The sequence below is a fragment of the Leucopleurus acutus genome (genome assembly GCF_964270905.1).
Source record: "Leucopleurus acutus genome assembly, chromosome: 19".
Taxonomy (NCBI): domain Eukaryota; kingdom Metazoa; phylum Chordata; class Mammalia; order Artiodactyla; family Delphinidae; genus Leucopleurus; species Leucopleurus acutus.
In genome coordinates, this window is record NC_139161.1 from 23,833,117 (window position 1) to 23,845,870 (window position 12,754).

Sequence of the window (12,754 nt, forward strand, 5' to 3'; positions counted from 1 at the left end):
AATAGAAGAAGCAAAGGATTTAGGTTTCAGATCTCTTTCCTTTCCAGCTCCTGCTGCGCTTGTGGCTGGCATGTGGGCAGAGAGCAGGTTTCTATGGAGATCATGATAAGCAAAGACTTAGGTGCTCAGAGGAGGTAATGTCAACAAGTTTGGTCATGGAAAGACTGCAATACTGATCATCTACAGCTGACAATGTCTCCAGGACAATAGGGAGTCAGACTAAAGAGAGGCCTATCAGGTGGGATGCCACAGGGCTCAGCCCGCATCCCTGTCCCTCCCTCGCACATCCTGACCCCCACCGACTGGCTGAGGAACTCACGACCGGCTGAGGTACTCACGTGGCCTCTTCAAACACCCGCACTCTCTCACAGCCTTCCGGGGGTTCCCGTTTGAAGACGTAGCTGTGATTGGGCCGAGGGGAGGAGGCAAAGGCAAGGACTGGAGATGGGCTGCCCTCTTCAAGGAAGACTGGGTGGCCTGGAGGGGAAGCTGCAAACAGAGTAAGGCTGAGTCCCATGGTGCTAAGAGAAGGTCTCCACTTTCCCGGACTCAGACCTTGGTGTAAAGGGGCAGGACTGGGAGATATGGTACGGTGGGTGGCAGTGGTTATGTTAATCCAGGTTGTTTGTCTACACTCTACCTTAGAACATCTTTGAGGCAGCCTTACAAGAATACAAACCTTGTATATGTGTGGCTTATTCACTTTGCTGTACAGCAGAAACTAACACAACATTGTAAAGCAATTATACTCCAATTAAAAAAACTTAAATACCATAAAAAGAGGCCCAATAAAATAATGATGATAAATAAAATTTAAAAAAAAAGAAAATAAAACCAGAATTGTAAGGGGGGAAAAAAATACAGACCTTGTTATACAGGATAAAAAATCACAGTTGAACTGAGGAAAAAGTTGGGTCTAATACCAATTCCACATTCCCCGGAGGTAGACTGCGACTGGAACTCCAAGTCTCAGACTTGAAAGAATCCTAACATCTCTATCTCTGCCTTCTTCCAAGACTGCACCACCCTGCCTGCCAACATACCACAGCTTCTTCCCTTCCATGGTCTTGAATATCTATCCCTTCTTCCAGGAAGAGCTCTTGTACTGACTCAGACAAGCAATCTTTACTCAACCCAACTTGTGGGATAAGATTCCTCTCACTTTCCACACAGCAAATGTACTTTGCCGAGGTTGCAAATATTGACTTTATCTATCTCACATTTATTCTTTATTTTCTATGCTCTGTTTACCTCGGTATTGTTAGATCATGCCTTTGACCAGCCTACCTCATGGGGTTGCTGTGAGGATCAAGTTAGGTGATGCAGGCAACAGTGCTTTAGAATGTCAGGATCATTATGACAGGGAGGAGGGACTCTTATCTTGTCCTCTCAGTGACGCAGCCACGGCAGAATAGAAAGTGGAGATTTGGAGTCAGAAAGCTTGGGTTTCGATTTGGGTCAAAGTGTGTGACCCTGGGCAAAAGACCCACATTCTTTTATTTACAGCGTTCACACCCGCCTTGAGGTGTATTGCTGGTGACGGGTCCAGCGGACACCTGAAGGGGCTCATGGGCTCTCCACAACGGCATGCTGAACCTCAGCCAAACATGGGGGTGGGAGGGATTGCTTCTTTGGATTACAGTGAGGATTAAACAAAACTTTAAGTGCGGAAACTTCATATAAATTATAAATTAGAATCTATTTCAAGGACCACTATAACGTATGGAATATAGATGACTCCCAAAGATATTCTAGTTGGTTAGTAAGTAAAAAATGCGTGGCCAGAAATTGATGAGAGTTGGAAAAGGGCATGGAGATGACCCCATACCCCATGTGGGCCCCGCAGCCTGGGCCTCCCCAGCTCACCTTTGTCACTGGGGATGGACGTCAGCTCCTCAGCTGCACCCTGGTGTTCCTCACGGCTAATCTGGCCAGAAGGCTGGGGGGATGCCAGGGGCATGGAGGGAGAGCTGGCAAGGTTTCCAGGCTCCAGGAGGAGGAGGGGATGATCACAGCTGCCACTCTGGGGGGGAGCTGGGGCACGGTGCCCGTCAGGGATTTCAAGGATCTGCCGAGGAAGAGTGGGGGTCAGGCCTGTCTCTGCAGGCTGGCAGGGCTGCGGTAACACTTAGGGTCATCCCCTTGCCATTGTCCTTGTCCTCGACTCACAACACACAGTGACAGCAGGACACCATTTCCTCATGTCACTGACTTTCCCAACAGCCCCCAATCTAGGAGACACCTCCTCCTGCTTCTCCCAGAGTGCTTCATTCTTTCCCCTCATAGATAGAACTTTATGACTACATATTTATTTTATGGTTTCATCAAGGTGTTGCCCCCACAAGGCTGTAAGCCTCACGAGGGCAGGGGCCTCCTGTGTGTCAGGCTCTGGGAACACAAAGGTGAATAACACATGGGGGCACAAGAGGGGGCAAACCACCAGGACACTGTAACAGCTATCGGCCGTTGCAGGACAAATGTGCAGATTACTTCCATGTATTAAATACACCCCCCTCATTTTTTTTAACATTCAATGGTACTTGTGTCCACAGATCACCAGTCTGTGTGCACGTGTAAAATCCTACATATATGCACATTAAAAATCAACCAGCAAGTAAATCATAAACTGAGGAGTGTGCCCATTAGAATTATATTAATGTTGCCCAACTGGCATTCCGCAATTGTCCTGTGTCAGTATAAAAATGTGCCTGAGACTGCAGAAAAGGGAGCAAATAATTCTGCCTGGGAGTGGAGCAGGGGAGAAGGCTGCACAAAGGCAACTGGGCATGAAGGATGAACGCATGTCACCAGGTAGAGACGGAGGGAAGGGAAGCATAACTCTAGTACTGGGGCCACTTGAACTGAGGCACAGCTGGGTGACACTGACAGTGACAGTGATGAGTATGCCAGGAACACTGAGCTGGTGCTTTGGCTGAAGAGTGATGCCTAGTCCCTTCCTCCCAGCCAGGTGCCTTCCTCCCTGCTGACCCCTGGCCCCTTCTCTTTCCATTCAATGCCCCAATGTCTTCCCCAACTTCACCCACCCGGCTCTGCTGTTCTTGTGGTCAAGTCCATCTGAGTTTAATAAACTCAATTTGTGTTCCTCCCATGGGGTGGTTTGGGCATGTTTCTCTGTTGACATGTGCACAGCCTGTGAGCCCCCAGACAGCACGAGTCCCAACTCCCTGTGTCCAGACTCAGCAAGACGCTGCCTATCTGTGCATCCGGGTGCGGCCCCCACTCACCCGCAGCAGCTCCTCCTCACCCTGCTCTTTCACAAACACCTCCTCCAGCTCTTGGTTGAGCCCTTCCAGGCTCCGGTGCAGGCAGGGGCTCAGTCGCAGGACAGCGGACCCTGAGGGGAAGCTGGGAGGGGACGCCTGAGGAGGAGGTAAATGAAGCCATCACTGAAGCCCACCAAGCCCCGTGCAGTTATCAGTTCTGACCGGGGGTAACAGTCATGCCTACACAGCAGAACCAAGTGAGTAGAGGAGAATTCAGGGACAGTTACCAATTGCAATAGGTCCATTCAGCGGGGTTTTCTCCAGAAGGCAGAGCTTTGAGGGGTCCAGAGTGTGCTTTTAAGAGTCTGCATCATGGCCTCAATTGTGCGGGGGGTGGGGATGGAGGACAAAGACATGCAGCACAGAAAGAAACCCTTTCCAAAGATGCACCAAAACTTCACCTGGCACCCACGTGGCCACAGGCCCTGCAGTGCAGGAGGGCTCACAGGACCCGCCCACCCCACGGGGCCCACCACAGAGGATGACAGAGGGGTAAAGGCTGGGGAAGAGACGTACCCTCAGTGCTCCCCGCACAGCATGGTCCCCTTGGAGGGGGGAGCCCCGCTCCTTCTCTTTCCCACTGCGGCTAAGCTTTGTCCTCTGCAGCTGTTGCTTCAACTTGGTAATCTGGCGGCAGGGAGAGGGGGAGAGGACAGGCAGGTGAAGCAAAGCAAAAGTGCACTGGGTCCTCCCTCCCAGGCGTGGCTCTTGCCAGAAGCCCGTGAAAATACGTAAAAGGAAGATGGAAGTTAATCTTCCTTTTACGTATTCCATCTCAAAATACCTCAGTGGTGTTCAAAACTGTGATGATAGGCTCATCAGGCAAGCTGGACACCATAGTAACCAGATTATCGGATTTTTTGAATTACCATGTATTCCACAGATGGCTCACGTTCCGAAAAATTAAAAATATACAACACTGGGGCTTCCCTGGTGGCGCAGTGGTTGAGAGTCTGCCTGCCGATGCAGGGGACACGGGTTCGTGCCCCGGTCCGGGAAGATCCCACATGCCGCGGAGCGACTGGGCCCGTGAGCCATGGCCGCTGGGCCTGCGCGTCCGGAGCCTGTGCTCCGCAATGGGAGAGGCCACAACAGTGAGAGGCCCGCGTACAGCAAAAAGAAAAAAAAAAAAAAAAAAATATACAACACTGAAACCATTTTTGTCTTTCACAGATTCCAAAGGCATGGAATACTACTCTATTAATAGAAATGGAAAATGATGTTTTTGAATTCACTCCTCAAAATACATTCACAGCTATCTCAAAGGCCCTGGGACCAAGAAGGATGGAAGGATTTCCCCCCATTTTAAAGTAGACTGCACCGAGCAAGGAGCAGCCTCTCCAGAAGGAATATCAGCTTCTGTCCCAACTTCACATCCTGTAACAATTATGGAGTATCATCAACAATTTTAAATATTGTCCCAGTCGCATTTGTAATTCTGGACCTACTGGTCCTTAGTGTAAATACTCTCATAATTACAAATTGTAAATACTTTGTATTTCCCACTAGCCTTAAATACTTCATATTCTCTCTCTGTTCTTACAACCGAGAGGGCAGAAGCTACTGCCCTGTAAAGGGTGACCCCTGGTGAGTTGGCCCTCCTGGGGGCTCCCCACAGCATGCCAGGCGGAACTGGGTTGGGAGCCCTGGAATCCAGTCTATGGCTTTCTCTTCTCACCCTCAACCCCTGTGGCCCTCATGAGAGGGAGGGAGGGCCAGGAAGAAGTGTTTGAGGACACATCATTATTTATCTCTTCTTTTAAAAATAAGGCTGGATGAGTAGTTAAGTAGTAAATGAGGTTGGGGGCTTCCAACTCCCAGAAACTCGCTCTCTTTCTCCAGTCTCTGAAACGCTTATCTGGATCCAACCTCAAAGTGAAGTGAGAACAATGGCCACCCCCACCCTAAGCTAGGCTGCTGGAGGGCCAAGCCCCTGCCTGCAGGAGGGTCTGGGCTCATGAAGCCAGGCCACCAGGAGGCTGGGAGGCAGCTATGAAGGCGCCATCTCATTAGGAAAAGGCTACGTCGAGGCAGGTGAGACTGGAAATGTGGGTCCACTTTGGAGCGGATGTGTCCATGGTGCTGGGGGGTAGACGAGAGGCAGCTTCCCGGGCCAGGGAGTCAAAGGGGGCAGTTACCTCTTTTCGGTGGTCTGTGCTGCCCCAGGACGCTGAGCGCTTGTGTGTACACGAGCTGGCCCGCTCACCTTCAAGCTCTTGCCAGGACAGGGGGGTCTGCAGGGAGAGAAACCCAGCGAGACAGAGCAGCTTCTCAGGCTGGCTCTGGGGAGACAGACACACCATTTCCCAGACAGAGGTGCTGGCTCTTTGAAGTCTTCTCTCATCTGCTCATCAACCTCCTGGACCCTGCCAGCCCCTTTTATTCTTTCAGGCTTCTCCACCTGCACTGCCTCTTTCCCAGTCCACATCCTCCAGGAAACCTTCCCTGATGAGCCAATAAGGCCAACCTGCTCTTTACTCTCTTATGACTTTTACACATGGATTATAGCCCCAACTACTCCAAGTGCTTCTCGCCAGCAGTGAGGACCAGAATTGTCCCTCCCTATCCCAACCAGTTCCAAAAGAGCACATTTTGGAGGCTCAGGGGAACACTGGCATCCTCGATTCCCTCCCCATCTATGTGCCCAGCACGGGCCCAGGTTCCTGGGAGCCTAATGAAGACAAGTTACCAGATGGGACTCCATTAAGGAATCATTAATTGGTAAGACAGGAAAAAGCTCAACAGAGATGCCCCATGCTCTATCCTGAACCGAAGCAGAGGATTTCTGTGCAGTGCAGTACCTCAAGCTTGTTCTGTGATTTTTCCCGGTCCACAGAGGGTTAGGGTCCCCAAAGTCCTCCTGAATACGTAGGGAGGGGAGATTTTTGCAAAGGAGGGAGCCAGAATTCTGAACTCAGCACTGACTCCTGACTCCTCTTGGCTTTATCACAGCTCCTTCTCCTGGGCCCTGCTCTGCTCCTGTGAGAACTTGACTCTCAGTCCGCCATCCTCCCTCCCCCACTGCACAGAAGACAGAGGACCCATGATGGAGGCAGGGGGAGTTGTAGACCCACTTCCTGAGCCCCTAACAGAGGGAGGAAGTGGTTGGCTCTAAGCACGAGGCAGAGAAGGACACAGTCCCTCCCCCCCCACCAGCATCCCTACTTCCATTCCAAGGGAGGGGCCCAAGGGGAAAGGCTCTGGTGGAACCAGTTCCTCTCTAACTTCTTTGCACAAGCTGCCAAAACCATGAGGGCCTGGGAACTGTCTCCTCCAACAGATCCGCTGACCTCCCCCGAGAGGTTGTTACAAACAGAAAAGGGGGAGGATAAGAGGGAAAAAGCCCAACAACTCACCACCCAACAGCTGTTAAGAAGAGCTCGGTGATGGCAGTCTGAGCGGGGCTGTGGGAGTAGGCTGCCCTGCACAACAGCTGCAGAGGAGAGGGTCCACGGGGGTGCCGAGGCTTCCTGCCTCTTCCTTCTCCCAGCTGCCCACCAATCAGGGCCTTTACCCGGCCGTGCGACACAGTCAGGGTGAGACAACTGCTGGACTCCCTTCCCTGAGGCCAGCACCGCAAGGGAGACCCTCCAGAGATGCGGCCCCACTATTTCTTCTTTAGAAAAAGGGCAGAGAGCATATCCTCAGGCCTATACCCCAAAGCCTCAAGGTGGAGCTGGCTCTGACAGTAGAAACCAAGCAGCTGGTCTACTTCCAAATGCCTATCAGGGTGTTGGCAGACAGAGCCTCAGAAAAGGCTGCTGCAGATACTGAAAAGAGAGGAGAAGCCCACAGCCCCCTGAACGGAGCAGATGCACGAACACTCCTCCCCTCCCAGGGCTCCAAGCCAAACCTATAGATAACTAGGTCTGCTCATCAAAGCTGAGTTCCACACAAGCTTGTTGTCCCTGGAAAGGTGGCAGAGACTACAGAGGAAGGGTGACAAAGGCTAAGGTGTTGATGCCTGTTTCTCTTCCTCCGGGAAGATACTGAACTCACAGGTGGGTGGTGAGAAGGAGGTAGAAACAGCCGCGTTCGGGTTGCCACTGGTTCTACTAATATCTCTTGCAAACTCTTCAACTGCCTCTTTCTTCTGAGATACGTGAGGGGGTGGAAGGAGAAGTGTAGGCTATCGCTGGAGGCTGGAATGCATGTGAAAACTCACGGCAGCTGGGATCGTCTCCTCTCTCAGTCCATCTCACCTCAATCTGCTCGGCAGCATCTCCCAGCAACTATTGCCTACTCTGTAAATTGTGCTACTAAGGCCATCGCTTTGCCTCAACACCCACCCCCGGCCATAGACATCACCATCTTACCCTCCATCCGTGGGCTCTCTGTCCCACAGGCAAATGTAGCTCCACCTCCTTTTTTTTCCTTATCCCTTGACCTCTAAGCCTGGTCTGACCACCTAAGACGGCCCGCCGTACCAGCTCTTCCCAGCGTTCCCATCAGGGAGCCCTTCCTAGCTGTCCACCTCATGAGGCCTGCTGCCTCACTCTGCATCTTCTCTGATCAGATGGGTTCAGGGTACACATCACTCATGTACTCAACAAAGAGTTACTGAATGCAAACTGTGTGTCAGGCGCTGTTTCAGCTGCCGGGGACATAACAAGGCACAAAATGACAAAAATCCTCGTCCGCTTTGAGTTTACGTTCTAGCTGGAGGCACAGTTTAAACAGTGATAAGTACTAAGAGAGAAATACAGCAAAGAAAGGGAATAGGAATGCTGGGCTGGGGAACATGATTTTAAATGTCAGGGAAGTCCTCAGTGAAAAGGGAACATCTGCTGAAAACATGAAGGAGATGAGGAGTGAGACATGCAGATATCAGAGGTGAGAGTGACCCAGATGGAGGACATAGCAAGTGCCAAGGCCCCCAAGCAGGAGCCAGTCTGGTGGCTTTGGGAATGATAAGGAGGCCAGTGTGGCTGGGGCAGAGTGGGTGAGGAGACGAGGAGACGAGGTCTGTAGGTGTGACAGGTTGAAAATGGCCCCCCAAAGAAATCAGGTCCTAGTCTCTGGAACCTGTAAATGTTACCTTACATGGTAAAGTTTTTGCAGATGTGATTAAGTGAAGGATCTTGAGATGCAAAGATTATCCTGGTGGGCCCTAATGCCATTAAAAGTGTCCTTATGAGAGAGAGACAGAGGGAGATTAGACACTCACAGAAGAAGGTAAGGCAATGTGACCATGGAGGCAGAGACTGGAGTGACGTGGCCACAAGCCAAGGAATGCTGGCAACCACCAGAAGCTGGAAGATGCAAGGAATGGGTCTCTCAGAGAGCCTCCAGAGAGAGTATAGCCCTGCCAACACCTTGATCTTGGCCTAGCGAGCGGAATGAATTCAGACTTCTGGCCTCCAGAGTTATGGCCTCCAGAGTTCCATTGTTTTAAGCCACTAAGTTTGAGGTAATTTGTTACATCAGCCTCAGGAACCTAATACAGTAGGTTATCCTGTGTTTGAAGCTGTTTACATGCTGGCCTTGAGTATTCTTCAGGCAGGCACATGCACAGGTATGGGCTTTGGCCCCTCCAAGGTGACCTAGGAGCATCAAGAAAGGGACCATGCCCACCCCTTATTTCCAGTGCCCCTGGGTGGACAGGCCCTTCCCTCCTGGGTCTCACCACAGACATCTGGGCCAAGGTCTCCTTGGAGCACAGAAGAGTCACAGCTAAGGAAGGTTACCCTTTAAAGAGTGACCCTTCATGGCACAATGGGCGTCAAGCCAGGCTGTGTGACGGCACCGTATGTAGTTGTTCCAGACAGTCCTCTGGAAGCAGGATAAAGCTTGAGCTCAGCAGGCCCGTCATGTCTGTCGAAGGGACTCACACACTGGAACAGATTTATTTTAACACCCTGGCCCAGGGGGAGCAGCTAAGGGAGAAGCAGGGCTACTCACTGGCCATAGTGGCGTCAGCCAGCTATGCAGATGATGCTCGGATTATGCAAAACTGGATGTGGGTTAGACCACGGAAGCTTTGCCTGGGATTCTGAAGTCCCAGAGCAACATGTGGGATAACTGGGTGAGGGCGAGGACAGCTTTATAACAAGAAGGCAGGGGTGAGATGGAGCCCAAACCCTCCAAAGTGGAACCCCTTTCTCTGCCCCCCACTCAACTAAGCCTCTACCCAGATTCTGAGACAGGAGAGTCCTGGTCCTTGCTGTTTCCAGTGACCTTGGCTGGGCCCTGGGAACATAACCCAGTGTACCTATGCGGATGTGTAGAGCAGCGTGGTGCCTGGCCGAACATATATGCTCAGTAACTACTTGCTGAACTGAAATTCAGCAGGGAATCAGCCTCTTGGGACTCTGGCCAGAAAAAGAGGCAGGAAAGGCTCTGAGGGTGGTCTGCCGGCCAGCGCTGAGAACTCTAGCAGCAGGTGGCCAAGGCCACCATCTGTGGCCCTACGGTGACTGTGCAACCCTCAGACTTTCCATCATGGACCCATTTTCAAATATTCTATGCTGATGTCAAACCATATACTGAACAACTGGTCCTGCTCACCGGTTTGGGAAATAGGCACTGTGCCCAGGCCCTCACACCCGCAAAGAAAGGCCCATCATAAGCAGACTGAATCGTGTGTCACCACCAAATGCTGAGGCACTGGATTGGGAAAAAGAGGAGGACAGCACACAGGTAAGGAAAGTCACAGAAAGGGAAGTCTTCCCAAACAAAGCATGCCACCTCTGCCTCTGCCCTTCAGGACACTCCATGAAGTTTGTCAAGGACTTAAGCTAATTTTTTTTCCCAAAGGGTAACTCAGGCCTAAAGCAAAAAGGTCTCTCATAAGGGCATCCCTACCTCACCTGGAACCTGCAGAGGAAATGGGGCTGGGGATGAGCAGAACGGGGGGCCAGGCAGAGCAGGCACCCAGGGTCCCATCTGTCTCCAGGATGAGAACACCAGCGGGGGAACTTGGCTCCAACAGTCATTCCAGCTGTGGTGAGACCACTTCCTCCCTCCAGAAGAGTGCGAGAAGACTCCCAGCAAGAAGGGAGGGGGTAACTGCAACCACCAGCATGTGCTGCCATCTCCCGTCCCGGCCCCGGGCCCAGTGCCAGGAGTGGCCGGCCCACAGCACTTGATGGCCAGCTCTGAGTGACCAGCTGACCTGGGGGAGGGCAGTCAGGAGAGGGGAAAACAGGTTCAGATTTACCTGGACGATCCTGACAAAGTCCTCCGAGACACAAAGAAACCTCCAGATGATGGTGACACCACACAAGAGCCTTCCTAGTCCTCGCTGACTGGCCCCTCTGCACCCAGCACCCACTGCACCCAAGCTGTTCCTTACACCCACCAAGCTGACCTCTGGGAGACCTGGTCATCCCGCTCCCATCACCCATCCTGGCTCAGAACATGTAGCCGCTCCAAAGCCCTCCTTCCCCGATGACCACATTCATACCTCCTTAGGAGAACCAATTTCCCAAATAAGATCCATCCACCTCTCTTCCTCACTTGCCCCAAATATTTGGGTAAGCCCGCTCTCCATGTCAGACTGCAAGTTGCTTGGGAACCACCCGTGCTATCCTTTGCGCCTGCCTAAGGGCTTAAAACACAGCTAAGCCCAGGGAGGGAATAGTGGGACTGTTGGCAGCCTGCTGCAATTCGAGAACCGAGAGCTTTTAACCCATCTTCTGCCTTGGGAGAAGCCTTGAGGACGCAGTGTGCTGGGCTATCTAAATGGCAGGTGTTCTGATATGAAACGTGCAGGGCTCTTGCCTGCTCTAGGGGGTTCAGAGAGGGGAGCCGAGCTGCTCGGCCTACACCATGACTATGGCTGCTGTCCTTACTGCAAGTCCTGCCCCTGGGAGTGCCAGGCTGATGAGGTCTCCAAACACACACTCTGACGGCTGGCTGGGGTGTGTGTGGGGCTGGGTCGCGGGCACAGATAAGAAAGCAGAAGTGAGGGCCTGCCAGGTGCAGTGGAGGTACTTCACTGGTGTGGCTAGAAGAGAAAGCGCAGAAGGTGGGGGTAGGGGTGGGAACAGCCCCCCTCGAGCTCAAAGGAATTAAGGAAATGTGCTGGCATCATCTATTTTTAGAGACTTAACAGCTTTCAAGGACTTTGGTAGATCCTGCCTCCTACCTTCCCTCCGCTCTTCTCTGCACCCCCTTGTGTCTCCCCCATAAAACCTCTCCCTCATCTCCAGTCCCTTCTGGGTGATGTAGCCGTGCTCAGTAGGGAAGGAGCACCAATTTCTTTGGGAGATGTTGAAGAAGGCAGCTTGTGCCAGACCAGGGTGCTCAAGCAAGAATTTGAATGGAGCCCAAAACCTAGAAGCAGAAAATTCCCAGAAGGCCAGGAATGAAAGATGGGCAGAGCACATACTGGGGTTTGGATGCCCACGTTGATCAGAATTCTCCCACCTCCTGACTGCAGCCACAATATTGACAGGTTGCTAAGGGTTCCTCGAGGGCTGGAGCCCAGCCCAGGGAAAGAGGAAAGCTGCACAGCTCGGCCTTGCCAGACCCGCGGAGGCGCATCGCTGGCCTCTGTCTTGCTGTGGCAAGAAGCCCGGACTTGTTATATAAAAGATCTGGCCTGCAGCTGGAGCCTGAGCAAAACACACAGCCTAGAGCCCATGCCTCTAAATCCGGCCAGGGAACATCTGAGGCCAACCCTGTCTTGAGTTGACAAAGAGAACGCCATCTGAGGAGTGGGATGGAGGCTTCCTAGAAGGCTGGTAGCAGGAAATGACAGTGACGGGGATATGGGGATAGGTAGGTGGGCTGCATGGAAGCCTGCCATCTGACGAAGGGGGATGTAATCATGAACTTACACAACCAAAGCAACCTCAAGTCCTGCTCCTCCAGGAAGCCCTCCATGACTAGACGCATTATTTGGACTAAACACGCTCTCAAAAGAGAAAGGGGTGGTGCTTCAGGCACATGAAGGGGAAGTATAACCTATCCTACTTGCCCTTTTCAGGGGACACAGGGAACAACAGTGTCTGGGGCTTCCGGGAAGTCGGTGTGCTACCCGGAGCGTACTCTCCCTTCACAGTCTGTTCCTAGATCTAAAGAATGCCATTGGACTTCCCTGGTGGCGCAGTGGTTAAGAATCCACCTGCCAATGCAGGGGACACGGGTTCGAGCCCTGGTCAGGGAAGATCCCACATGCCGCCGAGCAGCTAAACCTGTGTGCCACAACTACTGAGCCTGTGCTCTAGAGCCTGTGAGCCACAACTACTGAGCCCACGTGCCACAACTACTGAAACCCGCACACCTACAGCCTGTGCTCCACAACAAGAGAAGCCACCGCAATGAGAAGCCCATGCACTGCAATGAAGAGTAGCCCCAGCTCGCCGCAACTAGAGAAAGCACACATGGAGCAAAGAAGACCCAACGCAGCCAAAAATAAATAAATAAATAAGTAAATTAATTAATTAAAAAAAAAGAGTGCCATTAATTTTAACTGCAGCAACTCTTGTTGGTCCAAGGTGGCATATTCCTATGAGAATTCCCCT

The 12,754-nt window shown here is 52.1% G+C and overlaps 1 protein-coding gene across 3 annotated transcripts in view; it reads right to left on the reverse strand.

Annotated features, from left to right (window-relative positions):
* FAM117A (family with sequence similarity 117 member A) overlaps window positions 1–12,754 on the reverse strand; it is a gene marked incomplete at its 5' end in the record, with an annotated part of 51,844 nt that overhangs the window by 2,805 nt on the left and 36,285 nt on the right. For 2 of the 3 annotated variants that reach the window (XM_082860903.1, XM_082860902.1), the window contains 5 exons: window positions 339–477; window positions 1,867–2,068; window positions 3,246–3,380; window positions 3,801–3,911; window positions 5,423–5,518. In XM_082860903.1, coding sequence (XP_082717029.1) covers window positions 339–477; window positions 1,867–2,068; window positions 3,246–3,380; window positions 3,801–3,911; window positions 5,423–5,518 — 683 coding nt within the window. Of the gene's footprint in view, window positions 1–338; window positions 490–1,866; window positions 2,069–3,245; window positions 3,381–3,800; window positions 3,912–5,422; window positions 5,519–12,754 lie in introns of all 3 variants that reach the window. The other variant, XM_082860904.1, reaches the window with a different exon arrangement.